General features: G+C 43.4%; 1 protein-coding gene across 2 annotated transcripts in view; it reads left to right on the plus strand.

The window, feature by feature from the left end:
* ITCH (itchy E3 ubiquitin protein ligase) overlaps window positions 1-13,742 on the plus strand; it is a 77,429-nt gene that overhangs the window by 26,276 nt on the left and 37,411 nt on the right. For both annotated transcript variants that reach the window (XR_012322027.1, XM_073683768.1), the window contains exon 2: window positions 12,948-13,035. Coding sequence is in view for 1 of the 2 variants with exons in the window: in XM_073683768.1 (XP_073539869.1) it covers window positions 12,969-13,035 (67 nt within the window). In the remaining variant the exon portion in view is untranslated. The remainder of the gene's footprint in view (window positions 1-12,947; window positions 13,036-13,742) is intronic.

Here is a 13,742-nt window from a genome sequence, read left to right on the forward strand (position 1 = left end):
TCAGCACTCAAAACGTAACAAAAACACAGTATCTGCTGGTAACATCAATTTTGCGGAATCATTTCACCACTTTTTTAGCCCATCCTTTGCAAGGCCACAGGAGACAAGAAGTCTGACACATAGTCAACGCCTAGAGACGATGGTACAGGAGTATCTCCAAGTAAACATTGAAGCCATGATTGTGTTACTGGACCCTTGCTCTTTTTGGGCTTCCAATCTGGATAAATGGCCGGAGCTCGCCACTTATGCCTTGGAAATCTTGTCATGCCCCGCAGCCAGCGTTCTGTCTGAACGTGTGTTCAGCGCTGCTGGTGGTGTCCTGACAGATAAGCGCACGCGGCTCTCCACTGATAATGTAGACAGACTCACGTTCATAAAGATGAACACATCATGGATCCGCAAGGACTTTTCTACCCCTGTGTCATCCTGGGGAGAGTAAAAGCTTGAGCATTTGGTAAAATCACCTCACCAACCTTTTTAAGCTTTAAAATTAATTATCATTTTTATCTGTATCTTGCCTGGAAAATAATTTTGGGCATAGTAGCAGTGTGCAGTACTGATTCTATTAGGCCATCTATACTAAGCTCCACCAGACGGTGCATTATTATGCATGAAAATGAATGATCTTGCTGCGGAATACGCGGTTCTTCTTCATGAACCATGGCAGGAAGTGCTGTTTGAGAAACTCCACATACATTATGGAGTTCATCTTTACCCCTTCAGGGATCCTAAAGGGGCCGACAATCTCTCTCCCCATGATTCCAGCCCAAAACATTACTCCACCTCCTCCTTGTTGGCGCCGTAGCCGTGTTTGCTTGGGGTGTCCATCAACCAGCCATCCTCCACTCCATCCATCTGGACCATTGAGCTTTGCACGGCACTCATCGGTGAACAAAACCGTTTTGAAGTCAGTCTTCATGTATTGTTTGGCCCACTGGAGCCATTTCTGCTTGTGTACAGTGGATAGAGGAGGTCGACAGGATGGCTTACGCACAGCTGCAAACCTCTGAAGGACCCTGCATCTTGTTGTTCGGGGGACGTTGGAGGCACCAGCAGCTTCAAAAACTTGTCTGCCGCTATGACAATGCTTTTTTGCCGCTGCTCTTTTAACCTGACGTAATTGCCTGTAGGAAAGAGTCCTCAATTTTCCCTTATCAGCACGCACACGTGTGTACTGTGAATCAGCTACATACTTCTTGATTGTGCGATGATCAGGATGAAGTATCTTGGCAATGTTGATTGTAGTCATGCCTTGACCTAAACACTCCACAATTTGTTGCTTCTCAGCAGCCAACACATCCTTTTTCTTTACCATTTTGGCAGAAAATGTAGGCTGCTTAATAATGTGGGACAGCCTTCTTAAATAGTCTTGCCTTTCATTGGACACACCTGCCAAACTAATTAGCACAGGTGTCTGCAATTGCTTACAGTGATATAAAGAGCCCTGACACACATCACCATCAATGAGTTTAACTGACAAACAAACAAATTCTTACCTTATCACTCCTAAACACTTTTTGCATAATAATTTGGAACACAGTGTACATGTGCTTTTCCACAAAACACCAGTGGTTCACGTAGTGAATCTTACAGTTCTAACTTGCCAACCGTGGTCTGTATGGAGTTGTTCAATAAAGGGCCCAAAATTAAGATAACAGACGGGAGAGGTCTCTATGAATACGAATTCCTAAGTATTTGATACCCTGTGAGGGACAGGCAAAGGGAAAGTTGGACTGGATGGAATCCTGTATGGATTTAGGGAGGGAGACATCGAGGGCCTCAGACTTCGCTGCATTGATTTTAAAATTTGACCATGTAACAAAGTGATCTATTTCAGCCATAACAGCAGGGATGGATATATGTGATTGAGTGATATATACTAGGACATCATCAGCAAATGCAGAGCACTTGTACTCGGTGCCTCCCACCTCAATCCACCTAATATTGGGGTTATGGCGAATTGATGAGAGCAGGTGCTCCGTCACTAGGATGTATAAGAGAGGGGACAGCGGACATCCCTGCCTTGTCCCATTGGTGATTATGAAAGGTGATGAAAATGTTCCATTTATCTTCAGCCTAGGTGACGTATTGCGATACAGGGCCGTGATTTTGCCTATAAAAGGGTCCCCTAGACCCCTACCCCAAGCTTTTTAAGAGAATAATATATGGCGTGCCAGGAGACTCTATGGAATGCTTTATCAGCATCCAACGAGATTATCTAATTACAAATTTTTAACTGCATCTAGCCCAGGAAATACTTTGTGCCTAGTAGCAGTGTCTGCTAGTCAGCGGATTATCCCAGCTGTTAAGCAAGCTACACCACCTGTAGTTTGGACACTTAATTTTTTCAAAGGAAATGCTTCGGGCCCCCGGTACACTCAGTGAAGAGCATGGGGAGGCACCCCAAGGCACAGGGGCTGGGACTGGCGGTAGGACGCCTTGCGGTGGACCGCCAAGCTCGATTCTTATAAAAGCTTTTTAACTGCAGCAGCTTTAGTGGACGCTACTGGAGCTGGAATTACCGCGGCTGCTGGCATGAGACTTGCCCTCCAATAGATCCTTGTAAAAGGATTTAAAGTTTATTCATTCAAATTAGAGAGACCATTTAAATTAAAAAGATTAGACCTGCCTCAACCGCAGGGGGGGCTCGCTCGACCCACCAGCGGACAGGCACCAGTATTGGGAGAGGGGGGCTGGCCGTCAGGGTCCACCGCGGCTCTGGCACAAACCCGGCGACACGGAGGTCGCACGGGCAGGAACGGACTGGCCGTGTCAGCTTCGCACTTTTTTGGTTTTAGAAGGGCATGACATGCCTATATCTGTGTCTCCCCCTCCTTTTACTCCTCCACCTCTTTTCTTTTCGCATGACTATATGTACTTGTCACTTTTCCATGTGTTAGTTGTGTCTTCTGAGCAGTTTGTCAGCTTTTGGACACCTTTGAAGGTGTTTTCTATGTGTTTCTATGTGTTTTTGTTTGCCTGCCATTGGTTTTAACGGTGTTCGAAGGTGTTCGACGAACAGTTCGGCGAACATACGGGTGTTCGACGAACCGAACTCGAACACTACGGGGGTGGCTCAACACTAATTTCTACTACTAATCTGTTCTATGCAAATCCACTCATAGAATAACGGTATGCATACTTGGACTGGCCAACAGGAGAATCCTCCGGTGGGCCATCACCCTCTTATATGAGCAGTACTTAGCACAATATACCTGAATCGTTATGCACAGGCAAAGGCAGCGTGTTATTCATTTAACAATCTACCCAGTTCATTGTTATAGAACTTTGTGATTGAGGATAATGTCACATTTACATGTAACTTAAAAGTTGGAGATGGTTACTGGTGGGCCCTTGGCACCCCACTCCGACACTGAGGGTATGTGTACGCGACGTCTTTTAAATAATCTATCCTGCTAAATGTGGATTTTGCTGCAGTTTTAATGCAAATTCACCATTGATTTCACCCCTGCTACACTGAAAAAGGTGAAATGTGTTGTGAAAATTTACAATCCAAATTGACATGCCACATATTAGAAAACCCGCACTGTCAGATTTCACAAAACAAAAAGTCTGCAGCATGTGGATGAAATGTCACATCCAAGCCACTTGCCTACCGTAATATCCGCTGCAGTTTTATCCCATGTGAATTTATCCTTTAGGCTGGATTCACATGTAGTATATTTATATAGTTGGAAAATGAATTGTGCAGATGTATGTAATGTATTTCTGTGAAGTGAGGGAAAAATTCAGCAAATCGTAGATGATATCACATTTCTGCACATAATTTGTTCTCTGCGGAAATACTGTGTTGCAGAATTTTCTCATACACTTCTTTGGTAAATTAAACTCTGCATGGTAACCTTCCACAAAACCCACAACAGTAATTTAGCAGCAAACAGATCACAAATGAACAGGTCTCCATTAATTTAGTCATTTATCAGATTCACCCATACAAATGGGTCCATGAAAATCCGACAGCACACGGCTGTGCAATCCATGTGCTGTCTTGTGAATAACATGGTAATGTTCAGGAGAAACTTTACAATTTATTTTTCATACATGTCACTGATGGTAAAAAGTGACACATTGATGAAAATTGGATCTTTTTCTGCATACGCGAAAAATCACGGACGCTGAGCGCAAAATGTATTTGTGCACCTAAATACTAATTTTATACTATAGGTGTGTGGACATTTTTTTTTTTGTGTGTGTGTGTATTGTTCATTAGAGGGTTATGGCCCCCTCCTTGTCCACCAATCCTTGCTCCTATCCTCTTCTTTTCAAAGAAATTAGACTTTGATTTGGAGTGAAGCCCAGGGTTTTTCCGCCAGTGCTCTCCAGTCCTATGTGAAAGTTCTCCACGTGCCTGCATCGCCGGTAGCTCTGAGCTTTTCTCATACTTCTGTACTTTGCTCTGAGTAGTTTCCGCTGCTGCTGATCTATAGTCTAGTAATAGAGGTTGTTCTGATTTGAAGAAAGAGTTTCTATTATCTGTGTACCAGTGTGAGGTCTGATTAGATTTCTGAACAAACTACTGTGACCTCACCTCTTCTCTAATAAAGCTTTAGGGCCAAGGCCACAGCGTGATTATGGATTCTTGTGATGTGGCGCACACTAAATTGTATGGGCATAAACTATATATGTTTGTGCTTCTGTTTTTTTTTTTTGTTTTTTTTACATCAGGCCCTGTGATTTTTTTTTTCACAGATTCCATACCAATCTAAATGGTTAACCTATGGGTCTATACACTCAATTTTGATTGAAATGGTATTGAGCACTAGGGCCTAGTTTACACAGGGCAGTTTAGTTTTGCATTCTCTTTATAACTGAAAGCTTGAATGGGTTTTTGGAGGCCCAGTACTCATTACATATAATGTTGTAAGTATGTGGGCCTTTTATAGTGTTTCCACATCTCCTATCCTCTTTTGTACCAAATTGATTATACCTATAGCATTCAATGTGAGCCATATCAATAATAAGGATCAATAATCCAGCTGTGTCTGTGGCCCTAAGGCTTTATTAGGGCAGAGGTGGTGAGGCCACTGCCCAGGAAAATGTTTATTTTTTACAAATTTAATTTGACATCATACTGGTGACACAGATAATGGAAACTCCATTACTTAGGCTATGTTATAGTGTTTTAGCGTTTGGTCAGTGACTGGGCTTATATCTTAAGCCCTGGAAAATGGGATTCAGACGTTGGCGCTGACTGGGCCATTGACTATAGTAATGCAGACAGCCACTGTGTGCTCTCAGACATCACTTTTGGCCGTCTTGGAGCCCCCTCAAATAACCATATACAGATGAAAATGATGTCTGTCAGCTGGTCCTTTTCATAGTGTTTCAATATTTCAGATCCTTCTTTTAAAGCGCACCTGTCAGCAGGATTGTGCTCCGTAAACCACTTACACTATCAGGTCAGCGCCGTTACACTGATTAAAATGATACCTTGGTTGATGAAATTCGTCCTGTGGTTCTTGTGTAATCTTTACTTTCAGTTTGGAGATAATGATATGCTCGTGCTTCGGGGCAGCCTGTGGGGGCGCTCTATCTGGTGTTCTGCTTACATATTCATCTGTATGCTCTTGTGACAGCTCACTGTGCCTTCACTGACCTGCCTCCTATTTTACCTAGACACGTACTTTCTGGATACCAGATGAAAGGACTGTCTCTTACTTTCTGTATGCTTTCCCCTGCATACAGCCTGTTGTCATGTTGTCTCATGACAGTCTTTCGCCAGCTTTGCTATTTGTACCTATATATCCACCACCTTTCAGTTGTCTTTAAAGAGAATCTGTCAGCAGGATTTCACACTATTTGTATGCGCATGTAGCTCTTTTGAATACAAGTCCAGGGATACCTTTACATGGCCAGTCTGTTCCTCCTGTACTGAGAAATCGTGGCTTGTATCCATATGCTCATGAAGCTGAAGTGCTCTCTGTGTGTGGAAGCTCTTCCAAGCCTATCTCTCCAGCCCCATGGCTGACTTCTCCTATGTCATCCGCAGAGTCTGCTTCACTTTCATGCCTGCGAAGTAGGAAACAAGTTGTGTAGATGTCAGTCATGCCAATCAAGGCTGGAGAGGTGGCGATTGTGGAGAGAGAAGGATGTTCTGAGCACAGTCTAGGGACGCCCATCAGACCTCTGCGACTATTAGCATTTGGTGCTGGACAATTATAACGCTGGCTGCAGACTAGAGGATGAACAATAGTCCAAGTTTCATCTAGAATACTTGGACAATTTTCATCTTTTTTGCCCTTGTGACATCAGTTTTCATACATCTGTAAGGAGACAAGACACTATGGAACCAGAACAGCATGGAGGCCTGGGCAGAGGGGAGGAGTTTGTCAGGGAAACAAGCGCAGGAGAAAAACAGCACGTGTGCAAGTTCTGAGGTGATTCTGACGCCGAAGAAAGAGACGGGAGGAACAACAGCAGCGTCCGGAGCTCCTGTCAGGAAGAAAGATGCTGCTTATCTGCCCAGCCCAGACGTCGACGGTCAAGCCCCGAACACCCGAGCGACGTCAGTCAAGGTTCCCAGCCTAGACATCAATGGTAAAACCCTGAAGACCCGAGCGATGACGGTCAAGCCCTGAAGACTCGAGCGATGCCAGTCAAGGTTCCCAGCCTAGACATCAATGGTAAAACCCTGAAGACCCGAGCGATGCCAGTCAAGGTGCCCAGACGTCGACGGTCAAGCCCTGAAGACTCGAGCGATGCCAGTCAAGGTTCCCAGCCTAGACGTCGATGGTCAAGGCCCGAAGACCCGAGTGACGCCAGTCAAGGTTCCTCACCCGGGTGACGTCGGTATACAGAACGGGAACAGGTTGCGGCAGCACGGTTCTCAGACGTCGCAGAAACTCTGGAGGTGTCAGATCGGAGATTCACGGTCGGGTCGACGTCCAGGAAGGACACGCGAGACGAGCCTTTACATCTGACAGGGACATGTGGTACCGGACACGGATAGAGGGAAAGACAGTAGTCAGACGGGGACCAGCAGACGCCAGAACGGCATCACGAAAGTGGAAAGAGTGTTACGGGGGAAACGGGCAGGGAGTTGAAAGGAACAGAGTATTGCCAAAGCTTTAAAAGACTTCCCCCTCGCCCAGCATAGTTAATGACAGTCTAGTTCCCCTTACCTCCAGTAGATCATTTTAAACTACAGCCCCTGAATTCTAGTGTATTCTGAACATGTATTCTGATATGTGATTTACTGCTTATTTCACTGTTAAACATTGTAAAGAAATTGTTACCATATAATACGTGTTTTATAATGAATGTTAATGTTAGTTTGTTGCGCCTGTCTCTCTGCTGTTGCATACTGTTTACCTGCATTATACATCTACATTAAAAAATGTATATAAATGTGTATAAAATACAGTTTCCCTGTTTTATAGGAGAAATATGTAGCCATAAATATCAGATGCCACTCAGATGTTCTGCATGGGATCTGAATTTATTTTTTTTATAACAAACGTTTCAGTGTGCTATCCCAAAAAAATAATTGGATAGCACACGTCTGATTTATGCCCTTGTCTGCATGAGCCGAAAAGGCATTTTCTCGGGTATATAGGGCAGCTGTGATCTTATGAAGGGGTTGCAGCAGTGCTATAAAGGACAGCACAAAGTGGTGGATACAGTCTATATATAGGGAAAACCTGGTTAGGATTGTAGTTTCTCTGAATCGTCCTGTGTCACGCCTGCGTCTCTGGATTTTCTGGTTTCTCTATGTTGCTCCCGAGCTGGTGAATTTGCAGGTAGAAATCTGTGTTTGACGTCCTTACATTCAAACCTAACAGCAGCAGTATTGTTGCTGTTTTTTTGTGGAACACAGCTGGTAGGTAGCCATGTAATGGTAGCCTAATGGTGCCTAAATGGCACATAGAAAAAAGGTTAGACAACTTTGAATATACTTCTTTTTTTTTTAAATCCATATCTTGAGATTCTCCATACCTGTTCCTGTTGTCATTCATTAGGGACCATCATAATTTACAGTGAGGAGAACTGCTCTGGTCATATGATGGATACACTACGATAACCATAATGACCCTGGAAGCCCTGGTGGTATGGCAATGTCCCATTCATCATTTCAGTACCCGTGATTCACTCTTATGTTTTGTCAACACAGCTCGTGTCCATTTCACAGTACCTTGGCATTCTTTCCCTGAATAGCATTAGCATTAATCAAGAAGGCATTCTGACCAGGTTACAGGCACGATCATCAGGTAAAAATGTAATCTGACCTGTTTACTAGCTGCCTCTCTGCATCCATAGAAGATATTCTCTATAAAGATTATACAAACCTTTAAGTGCCAGGACTGCAGCTTTTTATTTTCTCACTTCAATACTCTTATTTTCTAGGCTTTACATATACATAATCCCACAAATGGAAAACAAGATGAATCTTTGAGTAGAACGCAACATTATTTTAACCATATCAGAGCAAACATGCGGCGCTCCAGTAGAATTTTCATTCCTTTTAGCCTCCTTACTCACTTCTCTGGAGTTTTGGTCTTTTCCTTTTCTCTGGGCAAGCTCCAGCTTTTACCATGTGACCATGAAGGCATTGGCTCACTCCTGTGCTCCTGTCTTCCTCCACAGACCATTAAATAAAATGGTTCTTTCCCCACAGAATCCCCTTTATAAATCGCTTATGTCCTATGTATGTGTCCATCTGACGGTTTCATCATGCCTATCTATCCCATCACTTTGAATTTTCAAAAGTTTTTGTAGTGAAGACTTATTGGTCAAGAAGCCAGGTTTTTATGACTGACTAAGGTGAACTACATGGATTGTCATATTAGTTCGAGCAGGGCTGTCAAACTCAAATATACAGAGGGACAAAATGAAAAACTTGGACAAAGTCGCGGGCAAACCAGAGTAATGGGCCCCACGTAGTCCCCCGCGCAGAGTAATGGGCCCCACGTAGTCCCCCGCGCAGAGTAATGGGCCCCACGTAGTCCCCCGCGCAGAGTAATGGGCCCCACGTAGTCCCCCGCGCAGAGTAATGGGCCAAAGAGCCAGAGTTTGACAGGTATGAGTTAGAGAGAACTACAGAAGGTAATGATGTGCTATTTGAGTGTTTGGCCATTTTTGTTAGAATTAAAGGGGCATTCCCATCTCCAAGATCCTATCCCAATATGTAGTAGGAATTATAATAATAGTAATATTAGCAAATACCTCCATTTAGAAATGTAGGATACTTTTTGGGATTTGTGATGTCTCTTTCCTCATGTGCAGGCATTGCAGGACCTTAAATATCCATGGTTGCGACCACTAGCAACGAGCTAACTGTCACTATATCAAGGGTCGGAACGATGGATACCTAAGGTTCACAATGCCTGCATATGTGGAAGCGAATCCGAAAAACTATACTACATTTCTAATTGGAGGTATTTGCTAATATTATTATTATTATTGCATTTATTACATATTGGGATAGGATCTTTGAGACAGGAATACCCCTTTTAATGCTGGACACCTCCTACATTAGTACACTTAGACCAAAAAAGTTTTTCCTTGCACTGTCCCTCTGTGTGAATTATTACTGTGATATTTACATAGCACTATTAGAAATTGTGTAGAATATTTGGTTGTGTACGGTAGGACATTGGGCTGCAAATCTCTGAGCAATTCATGTACTTTTGATGCCTTTAAAGAGAATCTGTAAGCAGGAGCTATCTGCTGCAATGCCACAGGGAGGACATCACTTCAGATCTGCAAAAAGAAACCCAAATCAAAATGCTGCAGCACCATGCCCTGGTCTATTTCTAGAAGAAAGCCACCATGTTTTTCTTTCTTCACACAACCTCTATAATTAGGGTGGGCTCACTAAACACTATCAATTTGTACTGTATACTGTGCAGCAATTCAGTGCCCAAGAACAGATCTTGGAATGGCACATATTTATATTCATGGTCACAAAGCAGAAAAGCTACATTTCTATATCTTCAATTCTGCCATCCCATTTAAAGTGTATCTGTCACCACCCTTGAAGTGTCTTATACCCCAGGTTCTTCTGCTTTGTGCAGTTCCTCTATTACTCTTCCTGCATATCGGTCCGGTGTAAACTGTGCATTGCTCTACCCCATGTCAAAAGGGCAAGTCCTTACCCAATTTGGTACTGTTGCACTGATTAGACAGTAATGATCGGTGTAGGGACGCTCCCCCAATTGGTTACACCCAGTTGTCAATGTAGTAATCTGTGTGACTGCAGACTTATGAATCCCCCCAGCACTAACACTGTGCTCTGTGAGGATTTGCCAGTTTCTGAGCTGGGACCAGCAGTTACGTATGCGTTATGCATACTCCCGGCCAGTGTAGTGGGCGCGGTCTCGCTCCATACACTTGTATGGCGTGAAGCCGCGCCAACTGGACATCCTCGTCACTAGACTTGGCATGGCCTTGCTCCATACAAGTGTATGGAGTGAGATCGCGCCCACTAGACAGATTCTGCTCGGGAGTATGCATAACTCATATGTACCCGCCGTTCCTGACTCAGAAACCGGCGAATCCCCGCAGCCCACAGTGTGTACCCTGGGGGGATTCCGAAGTCTACAGTCTCACTGAGTGACTGCAGACTTATCAATTCAGACTGGACAACCCCTTTAAAGTTCTAAGCAGAGATCCTCTAGAATTCTTTCCATGTAGAATGCTAGTGTTTACTAGGATAGACCTGTCAGGAGTGGTTAAGGTCCACCATAGAAGCTCCTGACCTGGAGTAAGACCCTCCTTCATGCCATATCCAGAGGGCGGCTAAGCATCTGCCTAGTTGTAGGGTCGCTTTCCTCATTTGTGAAGTCTTGCATACACGTACGTGAGCGCCATTGATTATTAATGAGTCCATTGAATAGTTTATATTCTGCTTTGTGCAGGAGCTGAGTGTTGCTCTTTGCCTCTTTTTCTCTTTTGTAGTCATTGTAATGACTTCTTTTGTCATTCAGACCTCCATATTATATCTTGAAGTTGTAGATTAAGATTTGTAGAAATTTCCCTGAATTGCGAAAGTGTAGAGCACACTAGGTAATTCTAGCAGAATTCACGATTTGCGCCTCCATACTTGTGCGGCCATTCTTTGCATTATTTCTGGTTTTCCTACATTCCAGTGGGAGATGGCAGTAAGCACGCCTGGGCACATTAATATGCACGCTGAGTTAATATTTATTTTATTCGGGTGTCCGGGGTATTTTTATATTTTAATCTCACATGACCAGTCCGTTCTGGTTGTAAGTTTGCTATCATGCATTTCAAAGCAATTAGCATTTGTTGAAGCTTACTTCATAGTTATTTTAGCTGGGTGCAGGTGGATGCCAATCCAGTAAGTTATTTCACATGTAAATTGTATTATTCCTATTTCCAAAATATCCAAACATGTCTATCTTGGTGACCTTTCCTCTAAGTCACAGGTGTTAAACTCATACCCACAGACCAAATTAGGCCCGCCACTTCATTTCAGGTAGCCTGCGAGGTTAGGACATAGAATGACCAGCTCTCCATTTTTCACATAGAGAATCTATGGGGTATTGTCAAGAGGAAGATGAGAGACACCAGACCCAACAATGCAGACGAGCTGAAGGCTGCTATCAAAGCAACCTGGGCTTCCATAACACCTCAGCAGTGCCACAGGCTGATCGCCTCCATGCCACGCCGCATTGATGCAGTAATTGATGCAAAAGGAGCCTCGACCAAGTATTGAGTGCATTTACTGAGCATACATCTCAGTAGGCCAACATGTTGGATTCTAAGAACATTTTTCAAGCTGTTGTTGTAAAGTATTCTAATTTACTGAGATAATGACTTTTGTGTTTTCATAGGCTGTAAGCCATAATCATCAACATTAGCAGAAATAAACACTGTAAATAGATCACTCTGTTTGGAATGACTCTATATAATGAGTTTCACTTTTTGTATTGAAGAACTGAAATAAATTAACTTTTTGATGATATTCTAATTAAGTGAGAAGCACCTGTATGTACTGGCTGTGTTCTACATCTATACTGCCAGTGCTTAGCAGATGGAGCGGAGCCAGCACAGGGGGTGGGTGCTCGCTTGGAATCTGAGCAGACGTAGTAAGCGCTTAGTAGAGGGGGGTGACACCAGCATAACAGGCCGATGCTGTCTTTGAAACCAGGTGAACGCAGTCAGACAGCACTTTTGTGTGGCTCCATCTTGGACCCTGAGGTCTGGCACAGCTCTCTTAGCCCTACTACCCAGGGACAGCGCTCTTACAGCCTATGGCCAGTCTGTGCTGTGCAGTCCATGATCATACAAGGGCAGCATGGTGGCTCAGTGGTTAGCACTGCTACCTTGCAGCGCTGGGGTCCTGGGTTCAAATCCCACCAAGCACAATAGCTGCAAGGAGTTTATATGTTCTCCCTGTGTTTGCGTGGGTTTCCTCTGGGTTCTCCGGTTTCCTCCCACACTCCAAAGACAAACTGATAGGGAATTTAGATTGTGAGCCCCGATGGGGACAGCGAAGATAATGTATGTAAAGCGCTGCGGAATATGTTGGCGCTATATATAAAATTGAAGATTATTATTACTGTGTTGCACAGATGTCTGCATGAGCCCTTTAAAATACAAGCGGACCTTTGAAGGCAACCATAATGCGGATGTGGCCCTTACTGAAAATGAGTGTGACACCCCTGATCGACGTCAAAAAGAACATGTTGGCGGAGTTGACATGTCTATTTTAGTGAATTACTTGTAATCCTCATAAAAGAGCAATGCCCGGGCATATTATCTTGAATCTCTACTCTTTTGTTTTTCCTACTGGAAATGTGTGAATACGTTTTACACCGAGGTGTTTCCATTCTACTTATCAAAAGGGGAGTGAGTATAAGAAAAAAATAGTTGCATAGTTGTCGGAGTGCTAAAAAAAACTCTGAGAAAATTGACTAGGATGTAGTGAAATAATTCTTAAGCTTCTGTGTTTTTATCTGCAGACACAGATTTGAAGGTGGGAAATGGATGGCGGAACACCAAAACCAACCGTAAATGGCTTCACCATGAAATCACAACTTCAGGTTACTGGTAAGTGAACCGGTTTAGTAAAGATATCACTGAAACTTCCAAATTACTCTAAAGTGAAGACTCGTTAGACAATTGATCACAGCGAGGCTCATTGTTTTTATTTATAAATGGCTGCCTTAAGAAAGAAACAATTCTCTGTATAGAAGTAACTTAAATGGAATTTACCAGGCTTTTACCACCTTATCTCAGAGCAACATGATGTAGAGACACATACCCTGATTCCAGCGATGTGTCACTTACTGGGCTGCTTCCTGTAGTTGTGATTAAAATCACTGTTTTATCAGCAGAAGGTTGTAATTAGAGAACTAGTAAACCTGCTGCTGTGTAGTCCTCCATTTTAGTGAGCACTGTAAAACCCCGTCCCCACCACTGACTGGCAGCTTTCTGCCTATGCACAGTGTACACAGAAAGCTGCCAATCAGTGGTGTGGATGGGGTTATACAGAGCTCCACATTCAGAGAGCTGGTACTACAACTACAGCACAAAGTAAGTTACAAATCACTGGAATCAGGGTCTCTGCCCCTACATTATTCTGCTCTTAGATGGGGTAGGAAAAATACCTGGACTCCCTTTAAAAATAAAAAGTTAACATATCCATGGTCTCTGACTATTCTAGATCATGTTTTGTCCCATTTTTTTTTTCTACCCCAAAAATAACATTTCTGGCGTTGTTGTAGCCATTTATACACATAATCCATTATATAATA

The sequence above is a fragment of the Phyllobates terribilis genome, unplaced genomic scaffold, assembly GCF_046119375.1.
Source record: "Phyllobates terribilis strain yellow unplaced genomic scaffold, ASM4611937v1 Scaffold_5__5_contigs__length_657084704, whole genome shotgun sequence".
In the NCBI taxonomy this organism is placed as follows: domain Eukaryota; kingdom Metazoa; phylum Chordata; class Amphibia; order Anura; family Dendrobatidae; genus Phyllobates; species Phyllobates terribilis.